This window comes from Castanea sativa, chromosome 1 (assembly GCF_040712315.1).
Source record: "Castanea sativa cultivar Marrone di Chiusa Pesio chromosome 1, ASM4071231v1".
NCBI classification, from domain to species: Eukaryota; Viridiplantae; Streptophyta; class Magnoliopsida; order Fagales; family Fagaceae; genus Castanea; species Castanea sativa.
Genome location: NC_134013.1, coordinates 42,726,928 through 42,739,028, shown reverse-complemented (window position 1 = coordinate 42,739,028; position 12,101 = coordinate 42,726,928). Strand labels below are relative to the sequence as shown.

The 12,101-nt window shown below is 34.9% G+C and overlaps 1 protein-coding gene across 2 annotated transcripts; it reads right to left on the bottom strand.

Annotated features, from left to right (window-relative positions):
* LOC142640184 (transcription factor MYB3R-1-like) lies at window positions 1-8,288 on the bottom strand. Of its 2 annotated transcripts, none has more exons than XM_075814273.1 (12): window positions 8,149-8,288; window positions 7,705-7,905; window positions 7,227-7,281; window positions 7,084-7,141; window positions 6,719-6,813; window positions 6,488-6,591; window positions 6,016-6,144; window positions 4,129-5,830; window positions 3,273-3,562; window positions 2,396-2,510; window positions 749-979; window positions 1-370 (listed from the first exon to the last, which is right to left on the bottom strand). In XM_075814273.1, the coding sequence occupies exons 2-12, from the start codon at window positions 7,806-7,808 to the stop codon at window positions 239-241; spliced, it is 3,015 nt and encodes a 1,004-aa protein (XP_075670388.1). In that variant the 5' UTR covers window positions 7,809-7,905; window positions 8,149-8,288; the 3' UTR covers window positions 1-238. The 2 variants fall into 2 exon arrangements, with proteins under 2 accessions (XP_075670388.1, XP_075670392.1); XM_075814277.1 differs by having other exon boundaries at window positions 749-976.
* Window positions 8,289-12,101: the final 3,813 nt, after the last annotated feature.

Sequence of the window (12,101 nt, the reverse complement as noted above, 5' to 3'; positions counted from 1 at the left end):
TTTTGTCCAATATATCAGAATTATTATAAAGCAAAGAGAAATGTCTACAGATGAATTGGACATATACTTGTCACCCCCCAAGTTCAAACAAGAACAATGGGATCAAGCACAACTCTAAAATGTATTGAACAAACTATACAATCACTCTTCATAAAGCGTTGCCACTTCCGATGAAAATACATAAAAAATGCACACATGTATATAATATATATCATACTCACAGTAGTACTAAAACACACTATCTGCAATTCCTCATCAGATGGGATTTGGGGCTTGAAAAGCTTTTGGCACTTGTCTCAGGAAATTTCTTGTTGTCTGTACCCTTCCCAGGCGTCCCACATCCACTAAAATCAAGAACGCGTTGCTCCGTCTGTGTGTTTACAAAACAAATATATATATATATATATAATAAATGTAAGGAATTGGAAATAGTAGATTCATTAAGAAACAACATGAAAAGAAGGGCAGGCACGGCAGTTTATACAATACTTTATACTAAAACCTGCTCTACTAACTGATCCAAGGCACTCAATTTAGAAGGGGGTGTCTGCAAATATAGTTCAAATAACATCCTGTAATAATTGTGAGGAATGTCCATTTTATTTTGACCAGAATTAGTCCAGCACACATTAGTAGAAATGCCAATGGAAAGACTAGTACACAACAAGGTCTAAAGCTACAAAAGAAGTGCTGATGGAAATAAAGGAGCCCACACACCCACACTGCATTCCTTAGAAATGTTCCTTACCAAGAAACCAGGAGGCATATTCTCCTGGTTGTTATGAAGAAAACAATTGTCTGGGTCAGATAAATTCTTGTCGCTGGAGCAAAATGTCTTTGAGGGCATTTCAGGATCATCATTTGTCAAAACATCCAAGGCATTGGCATATGTAGCTGTAGTATCCTCACTTAGGTGTCTCATCAACCCAATGGCATCATAGCACCTCATCCCAGGGCTCAAGAAGTATCCCAAATCCTGCTGAGGTATTTTAATATGCCATACAGTTTACAGTCATAGAAAATACAACAAAAACAAGCATGACAAAAAAAAAAAAAAAAAAACCCATAAATTTACATTTTGCTGTCTGGTCAATTATAATATGTTACATTTTCTTTAAGCAGGTGGTCAGAATTCTCAACAATGAGATCCATAGTTCCGACCACTTTAATATTTCTTTCCCTTTTTTTTTTTTTTCCTCTTTTGATAAAGTATGCTATTCACAACTCATATAGAATATGCATATGCCATGTGATATTCAGATCATGTGTCATGCTAAGAATATACTCATCAAACTGCATGAGCAAGAGATTCATGAGTAAAACAGATTTTTTTTTAAAAAAATTGTTTCTTGGCCTGAAGTAAGCTGTTCCAAAACCAAGAAATTAGACCCGTAGATTCAATGATTTGAGCGATTTTTGAACTTTTTTCCCAATAAAATTTACAAAAGCGTTCCCATCCTAGTCAAGTTTTAGTCCAAATGACAACAATCTACTTTGCATTAGAGGTGCTCAATCTAGGGGCGGAGCTAGAAATTTTTGTTTGGGGGGGCCAAATTGGGACGCTAATATATTTATCAATACAACTTCCACACACACTGACATATATATACACACACTTTTTTATTTGATAAGTTATATATATACACACACCTAAAAAAAAAAAAAAGAGTTTTGACGGCGATCTTTCATAAAATAAAATTCATTTTTTCCATTTTCGTAGTCAAAAATTCTTAAAAAGTTTCATTTTAAATACAAATTACCAAATTTTATGCTAACGTAAGCAAAAATATTTCAATTGAACTAATGAAATTTTCAAAAACATGAATGATCCAAAACTTGGAGGAATAAGATAGTCTCTAAACATATTTATCAAACAACTAAACTTTAACCCATTATTTTGTTTAAGAGCATTATTAGACTAATTCAAAAATTTGGGGGTACCAACTCTGATTTTTGTAGACTAAATTGGGCTTGCACTTAAAAAAAATTGTATATATATTTTTAAAAATTTTAAAATTGGCCCCCCCACCCTTATACATGCCTCCGCCCCTGGCTCAATCATATAAATCTACATTAATTTTTTTCAAGATTTCATTCTCTGATTTTTTGGCTTTAGTTGCAAGGATGCCAATTTCAAGATTTTGGCCATATATGTTGTGCTCCAAATTTTATGAGAAGCTAGGATTTATGGCTACTAGTTTGCTTAGTTCTCAGTGTACAGCTTGATGATTCCACAGGGCTTAAAACAATTGTGCATTATAGGTTCTCAGAAGTTATTTAACATCTTCTCATAATAAAAAAAAAGTTATTTTAACATGTTACCAAAATTCAGAAAACATAAAGGAAATGAGGGAGGGGAGGGGGGTATATGAGCAACTATTGGGTTTTAAATTACCTCAAGTGTCATGTCTGCATCAACTCTTGGTGGGAGAAAAGTACCTAAAAACCAAGGAGACTTCCATGCTGATGGAGATTCAATTCCTCTTTTTCTATCTGGAGTCTCGTCAAATCTAAAAATTGAGGAATAGAAAATAGCAAAGAACAAAGAAATCTAATCAGGATCTCAGAATGTAACAAAGGAGAAATTTGTGCTGACAGAACTACAGGTTTACTCAAAAAGAGATAATAAAGCACATTGACTAATTTCAAGACTTTCAACCAATGAGACTGAAAAATCCATAGTCACAGAATGTTTTAGGGGTTCTCTATTGTTCAACACTAGTGCAATGATTTTATGAAAGTATAAAAAATAGAAAATAAAAGGGTACAATAAATTGAAATTATATGCATACATATAAGCAAACATACATATGGGCTTAAAGATATACCCAAAATTAAATAAACTACATGTGAACAAGTTAAGATGGCAAGTCCTGCTCCATGCTTGATGTCAAAGTTCATGAAAATGTAATTTATGTAGATTTTCATGACCATACATGTGCAAGCACTTTTCTTCTTATGAAAGTGGACGGCAATTTAATGGCTCCAAAACTGTTTCACTAATATGTGCTTTGTATGGTTCATCAAAAAAAATGTGCTTTGCATGTTACAACAGCTAAAAAAGAAGCTCATGAATTGCATAATGTTACTCCTTATGCGTATATCCAAAAAAACTATAACAATGTGCTCTGCTCGATTAAGAAAATTTCAGAAAGTACAAGTTTCTGAATTCTGCAACAATAATTTATCATTGCCTTGTATCTAATAATGGATCAAAGAATAAATGATATATAAAAATTGGTCCTATGAAAAGCCATAAGCATGTAACTTACATGCCAAAGCTTTGAATATCAGCAACGTTTCCATAATTTCCACTGGTTTCTAGAGGCCTTAATGATGGTGCACATTCTGAAGATGTAGCTGGAACTATACACTTCTCATTTTTCAGAGAGGATGACTCTATATTGTCATCCTGGTATGACTTGGTGTCCAACCTTATAACATATTGGCCTTTGGGACTCAAAATTGCCATACTCAAGGCTCTAGTTGTTTGATGTTCATCTGTATCCGGAGAAAAGACCAGCTGATCATCTGAATTATGCTCAACAAGCAGTCCTGTAGGCTGTAGAAGCATTAAAAGGATCCATATAAACCGGGAAGTTAGTAAATGAAACAAACATGGATCAACAACTAAGAGATGTCGCAGACCAGAAGCTAACCATCTGGTGATTTGAAACCTACATGTTTCTATAATACAAGTGGAAATTTAATTTACATGGTATTTTATTTCCAACTCAAAAGTTATAGGATCAATTGATAATTAATACCATATGATGCACAAAAGTGTTTCTCCACTTAAGTTATACAATAGAATGTATAAAATTGTAAAACTTTTTTAGTATCTTACATAACGTGAGCCAAGAAAAATTAAATAATCAAGCTGATTACAAGACAAGAGGAACAGGATAAAGTGGAAACTGTGCCAAACGCCAAAGGTTTCACAGTTCAAGGCTAAACACCTAATAGTATAAATACCACTAGGATCAAGCTCTACCAAAAACATTTAACTATTCTAGGAATTGCATCTAACTAAAAATCAAATTTGTAGTAAGAAAGAGAAGACCCTAATGCAATGAAAAAACAATGATCAAACAACTCATGATTAAATTATCCAAAACAAAAACTCACGATTATGAAAGTAGTGTCAGCATCTACGTTGGCCTTAGGATCAATATTCAAGGTACTCTTCTTAATCTTCTCTAGAGAATTAGTGATTCCAACATCTTTCTCTAATATTCTACTTTCCTTTGCAATGCTCTCTTTATTCTCCTCAAAAGCATGGTCCATATTAGCTTTATCATGCATTGATTCTGCAGTGTTCACTTTCTGGTCAACTACACAATCGAGCATCTCCTCAATAGAAGATATGGACATTGCCAAAGCCCCATTCTCATCTAAAATAGATTCCAGGGAAGAAAAAGGACTTGCCAAGCTAAATTTCTTCATGTTTGTGGCCTTTCCCAGTTTTTTGTCTCCCTTTGTTTCATCAACTGGTGACAAAAAATCACGCAGTCTCTTTTTCATGATGGTTGGCGTACATGTAAAGCTCTTACTGGCATTCTTTAATATAGCTTCTGGAGTACTTTTGTAACTTGGTGAATCCCATAAGCTGCTTGGTGAGGACAAGTTCATTGGACGCATAAGTAGTTGACGAATCCCAAGAGGGCTATATGCTTGCTGTATATCACCACCAGATGCTATGGGATCAAAGTTGAGAGAAGGAATATCCAAGCTTGGAAAACAAGGAGGCTCATAACACAGAGATCCTGAACCCCTTCCATCTTTATAAGCAGTAGCACCATTCTCATCCATTGAGGGAAGGAGTTGCATAGAATCTGAGTTCACTGAGCCAAACAAATCTGCAGGAGCCAGCTTAGAAGTAACCATTGCCTCATCTGACTTTGAAATTTGTTTTGCATTCTCATCATTGGAGGAAAATTTTTGCATAGAATCTGAGACTACTGCACTAAAAATATCAACAGGAACGAGTTTTGGATTATTCTTTGCCTCATCTATTTTCATAGGGTCATCTTTTTCATCTACATCAATATCAGGAGAATCAACATAGATGAAGTCATCTCTTGAACTTGTAATGGCCTCAAATTCTGAAGTCTCTCCTGGTACATCCTTTAGAGGGTCACATGACTCCATGGCAAAAATTCTGGTGGTTGCAGAGTTCTGAGAGTCAGATTGGCAAATCACTGAATTTTTTCTTGCATCCAGATTATTTGATTTTTCTGTCACATTGCCATCAAAAAAGAATCCAGGAATTCTTGTAACTGAGAATGCATTCTCAAAAAAATCACTCTCAGATATCAATAGGTTCATGTTTTCCGTTGTAGCAGAAGTGTTGAATCCCACAGAACTCCGTGATAGAATAGAATGTTTGTCACGGCTTTCATTTACATAATTGCTATGTTCAGATGTTCCAAAATCTGATGATTCCTGCGAGTCATCCACAAAGCTGTTGGGCAGATTATGGGAACTAAAGTGGTAATCCTCATGTCCAGGAGTTTCAGCTTCCAGAAATGAATATTTCTCCATATTATGCCCCTTTCTACAACCTGTTTCCTCAGTCCTAAGATTCTGTGTTGCATTTTCTGTTCCAGAATCAAATTGAGAGCAAATGACAGCTATTGATCCTTGACTACAATCTGAATTTTCATCTTCAAACACATCTGCTTGACACTGCTGCACACCCACAGAGGATGAACTTGGATTTCCTACATAAGGCAGACCTTGAAACTGTTCAAGTAATCCTGATGCCAAATAAGATTGCAATTTCTTTTTCACAGAGCTGTTCCAGTGATTTTTTATTGCATTGTCCGTCCTGATGCAAACAAGCACAATGATGTTTCAGAACCATTCTCATTTTTGTCAACATATATTTCTGAATTCATCATAGTGTATATATGCAATCTAAATTTACCTTCAATTGTGATAAAGTAGTGACACATTTCCACATAGATACAATGAAAATTTATTAAGCATTAGATTATCTAATGAGATGCCTACCTTCCAGGCAAGAATTTTGATAACTCAGCCCACTTGTTCCCATAAATTTGATGAGCACGAATTAGAGCCAGCTCCTCTTCCTCTGTCCACGGTTCCTTGCTTATGTTAGGATTAAGATGGTTATGCCACCTGAAAAAAAAAAAAAAAGGATTATATAAAACTAACCTACAATGCAGCACTGATAAGGCCTATGCTTCAGTTGTTCTCCTAAACTAGTAGCTTCTTCTGTTATGATAATGCATTAGTTTGAAGTATTCGACTTTTATGCTTCTGTAAGCTGGGTGTAAATAAGCCTTCATGAAAGAGTTCCAGTATATATAGTTCACTTATATTAAGATTATGTAAAGAAAAAGACATATAAAAAAGAAGCAACCTAGTATAATTCAAATCTTGCAAACAAGAAGATAAAAATGTGCTAATGAAGGTCCTTACCTTGAGATTTTGAAGAGAATGAGCAAATTAATGATCATACCTTTCTCGACACTGCTTTCCAATACGTCCAGGCAATGCTTCTGCAATGGTTGACCACTTCTTTGACCCATATCTATTCACTAACTCAATTATTTTTTCATCCTCCTGTTTATGATGCAATGAAACCAGCCACTTATATGGCATCAGTTAAACTTATACAGTGTCACTATCTACAAACGAGCACTTTGAAGGGGGAACTGTAATGCATTCTGACAATGTGGAAGCAACTCACCTCTTTAGACCATGGACCTTTGAAGAGTTCAGGATTCAAGACCTTCTGCCACCTGTGCAGGCACTGCACATCTGTCCGATCTTTAAAACATTCCGCTGCATATTACACAATATCTCGCATGAAAAAATTATCTTTGCAATGAAACTATCTTTACATTAAAATTCGATGGCTAACAAAGCCCCACTTTGTTTATCAGGGAAAGAAAATAACATATATTTGAATTTTATTTCAAGCTTCTTCAAGTTGATTATTTAAATTTATCAGAAGCAGTGGCAAAAGAGAGATAATTAATGGAAGTGAAAGCATAAAAGTGATGAAGTGAGAACAAGCAACATTTACAAGAATGTTGTCATGCTTCATATTACCTATTCTTTTCCAACTTTTTCCTTTATAATGTTCAACTGCCCTCCGCAATAGCTCATCCTGTATATAAAGATACAAACCGTGGTGATAAATTGCTTATAAACGAAAGGACACATGTAAACCAAAATTTTCATCCCAAAAGTACCTCTTCGGCAGTCCATTTTCCCATTGTTGAGCGTCTTGTGGGGCCACTAGTCCTCCTAAAATACAGACATTTTTAGTACTCCATAAGAACCAATTTCTAAAACAAATGAAGCATAATCTGACTGATGATAAAACAATTCATTTCCTAGAGAGAAAGAGGGACATACAAGTACTAGAAAGATGAGTATATGTTCAATACTTAAACCCTCCCAATTAAAAAGTAATAAGAAAATGTAAATTTAATCATTTAAACCATAATCTAACACTAACTTCACATGTGGGTCCATACTCCCAATTAAAAAGTTCTCAAGTCAAAATCACTTACTCTGATATCATAATAAACTACCACTAACCCGAAAAAGCTTAAGCCGATAAAAAGGAGTGAATTTAATTTAATGATTTAACCATTATACTTACAACTATAACAAGGGTTACAAAACTACAAACTACGAAATTGATTAGGGAACAGTTTGAATTACCCGATAATAGGCCTCATTTTCTGAGAAGCATCAGTTTCTCGGCGAGGGGCAGTATTAACAGGAGGTCGAACTCGCTTACAACTTGTAGTGCTAAACCTTGACATTGTTCTTTACCAATAAAAGAGTGAAACCAAACCCCAAGAACATTATAATCCTTTCTAGAAGGTTCTAGTTGCACAAACACCGTCACCAAATCACAGACTGAAATGGGCAATGAAAAAGCAATTAACTTGGTTAATCGAAACAACCAAAAGTAATTCTTTGTTGAAATTAAGAACCCTAAGTAATTTGACTTGGTTAGTAAAGTGTAAACAGAAAATCCAAATTCACAAACGAAATAGAAGAATTTTCACTTTAATTTTTTTGAAAAAAAAAAGTGATGGAAATGAAATGCAACTTCCAAAATTCAAATTCCCAAAAGAGTTGGTAACGGTATATACTCACCAAACAGTGTTTCAGAATACACAGAGAGACAGAGAGTAATTGTGTCTTTGCGTGCAATTTGCAGATCCTATCGACGAAACGGTGAAGAAGGACCTGCAAATGCACTACGAGTTCTTCACTGTGAGAGAGAGAGAGAGAGAGAGAGAGAGAGAAACGGTCGAGAGGAATTTGAAAAATGGAAGTGTATGATGATGAAGAAGAAGGAGAACTTATATATGTGGGTTAAATGTCGAGCAAGTTGCGCTGCATCGAACGGTGGGAAACCGAGGGTGAAGTCTGGAGTCAAAGATGACACATACCTTATATTTTAAATCCTAACGGCTCCTTCACCGGCTTTAGCCGGTAATGTAAGTTTATTTTCTTTTCTTATTTTTTTGGAGATTTATTGAATAGAAATGATATGTTCACAATATTTTTATAACATTTTTACAACAAATTTTAAGTGAGAGGTTATTACTGGTTGTTATTGTTGGGGCAAAAAATTGATCTTCTATAGTAATCTTCTATTGTTGAAAAACCATTTTGTCGTTTCAAAAACAAAAACAAAAAACCATTTTGTCTTTACAAGTTTAGGAGTTTAACCTCTCACTTAAATCTCTTCTATAGTAATTCAAATTCAATTTTTTTAGTATCTTTTCACTTATATTCTTACTAAAGTAATTGAGATTTGATGGCGACAAAAACACTTTACTAATTAACATAATCAATTACTACAATTTTTTTTTATTTGGTATAAAATTGGGTCTAATTTACATTTACACCATTTCATCAAGCCAAAAAGTATCATAATTGACCCCAAGAAGTTGGCTTAGTGATTCCTAATGCCTTATGATATCCATAAGATTCTGGGATTGAAATTTCTTGCCAGCAACTTAGGGCACCCATGGGATTCATTCTTATCTGTAATAATCTAGTGTGATGGGGGGACTGCATACACTTAAGAGAATAGTCAGATATTCGAAGAGGTCTGTCTAGGCACCCTTGTTTGTCGAAAAAAAATCATAATTATTTCTAATGGGGTACTGATTTTGCCTATCTCCAAGTCGTCCATAAAGGTCGTCCATGGCCAGTTTGGACTTGTAAGCACCCTTCTTGACCTACCTTCAGCTACCTCGTCCAGGTAGGAAGAACTCTGGACGAGGTAAGCACCACCAGTGATGCGCTCGTCCAGAGCGCCGACAGCCTCGTCTTGAAGGAATTTGCCCGATAGATGAAACAGCCCCTGCGCGTGTAACAAAGCACACCCAACTGAGGAACTCCAAGACGAGGGTATCACACTTAGGAAAATCTCCGAATAAGATGTGATAATCCCTTATCCCACGCATAACCGCCAGGTATCCGTTGTGAAACAAGAACATAACTTCCAAGCGGTTATGCAAGTTACGTTCGATTTTTATCTCTCCTTGAAGTCAGGAGAAGTTCCAATTTTGGTAACCGCCTATGAGAACACTATATAAAGGCCGTTTCAGACAAACCCAAGGTATGTTCATTTTCTACTCCAAAAAAGTTGGAACTCAGATAACATAGAGAGAAAAACTAACTTTGCCATCGGAGGATTTTTGGCCGGCAGCCCCGGTCGCCTTTGATTCGCTTTTCTTTCTTTTCCAGGCCGTAGAGAGAACCAGTGGTCCTTTGAAGTCCGAAGCATCCAGCCTACTAATTTTCTTGGCATCATCAATTTCAATTATTGGACAAAGGAAAGTTTAAATCCAATGATCTTTTGACGACAGAAAAATTTGCACCCACTAATAGTTTGTCTTTATGTTGTAGTAATTCCTCGCTTCCTCTTTCATTTGGGAGGTTTGATTAAGAAATGTATCCTTTATTTCTTATTAATGAAAGTTTTCATTTAGCCAAAAAAAAAAAGACTAAAAAAGAAATCTTGTCGAGGATTTTACAAACAATTTCTTCATGAACATGTTGTCTACAATTCAATTTTGCCAAATTAGAATAGGTAGCAATAATAGTGGTTAATTTTAAGCAATTTGGACAAAAAGCTTTGGACTCTAGCATATATGAATATATTTTGTTGAATTATATATATATGAGATGAGTTCAACTTACACCTGGTGTAACTCTATAAGAGTTACACTTTTTTATAGCCATTAGATTTAATTAAATCCAACAGTTAAAAGAAACACTCATTAATAATGAGATTAGGATCTCATTTATTATTCCTTATTTATGACATTCCACATACTTATCTCTAAACCCAAAAAAGGTATACATATTTCTCTCTCTCTTTCTCATACGTATTTATGTAATCACTTCTCTTTATATTGTTTTTGGTTGGCAAAACTACACCATTAGTCCTTGAAGTTTACCATATAAGCGCAATTGGTCCCTTAAGTTTCAAGTGAGTACGTTTAGTCCCTTAAGTTTAAAAAATGAAGACTATTAGTCTTTTTGTTGTTAAGATTATTGTCTAGGTGGATGTAATGACAAAAACTGATGGGTATATAATGACATGTTAGCTATTTAATTTTGCTTGGTAACCTTTCATTAATATTTATATATTTAAAAAATAAAAATAGAAGATTGGCTTCAGCCCCTCCCTCCCTCCGCTTTCTCTCCTCCGCCGTCTTCCAAACCTCCAATCCAGTCACCAAATCACATCAAAAGCAACACAAATCTACTGGCAAAGTAAGTAGATCCACCTTTGACCATACAAAGTCTTATAAAACTCTCTCTCTCTCTCTCTCTCTCTCTCTCTCTCTCTCTCAAGATTCATTGGACACAAATATTTATTGATTGGGTGCAAGAAACCCAACAAAAGGATTCAATGAACACAATCTTTCTTGTTAAAAGGCAACCGTTGATCCCCACAAAGATTGGTTGGACCGGGGGGAAAAAACAATCTTTAACATTTTGCAAAGAAAAATAGATCTGAATATAATACCTAAACGTCTTTATTTTATTTATAGATCCATTGGAAACAAATCTTAAGAACAAAGATACATAAAGATCCTTCAAGATTAGCCGTGGAGATCCATGGTGATTGGCGAAGGACATAGAGATGTTTTGTGCTGCTGATGTAGTGGCAATGATGACAATTTGAATCGCCAATGGCTAATGGTAGTGGCTGAAGCAGTAGCAACGGTAGCAATAGTGGCAGCACCACTAGCTGGGAAAGAAGGAAGATAAAGTGTAGGGGGAAGTCACAAGAACACATGTAGAATTTTTTTTTTTTTAAATAAATAAATAATGATTCACATGCTAGCCTGGAAAATTCATCAACGTGGCTATTGCCATATAGGCTTACACTAAGTTAAAAGATGACACATCATTTTTCCGTTAGCCACATAGACAATAATGCTAACGGCAATTAACTAAAGGATTAACGGTTCTCATTTTTTAAACTAAAGAGACCAATAGCACTTATTTGAAACTTAAGGGACCAATAGCGCTCACAAGGTAAAATTTAAGGACCAATAGCGCTCACAAGATAAAATTTAAGGACCAATAGTGTAGTTTCGCCTTTTTGGTTTTCGACACAGTTAAGGACATAGTTATGGATTAGCGAAATATAAAACATAAAAGGGTAGAATAGAAGTTGAAGTAGTACCAAAGGAAGTAATTTGGGTAAGTTTCGCTCATATTCATATTAAAAATTTTGATTTGTTTATAGATAAATTTCGCTCTCCACACCATTGAAGTGGTCTTCAACGAGGAGCAAGATTGAATAGGCAGAGTAAATGGACTTTGGCTTGGAGACTGAATAACAAAGAGATCACTTTGCTTGCTTGGAGTGCAGCTAATTTGATTCTTATCATTCATCTTTTTTCCTCTTAATAAAAATTTTAGCAATTTAATAATTGAAATGAAAAATTTTGCTTGCCATATTTGCTGTTTGTTTTCTCTCTCCCACTAAAAGCTAGTAGATTTGTGAGTGTAATTAATAAATAGAGAGATAATAAGAATGTTATTAATTAGGTAAGTATTTAATAATAATA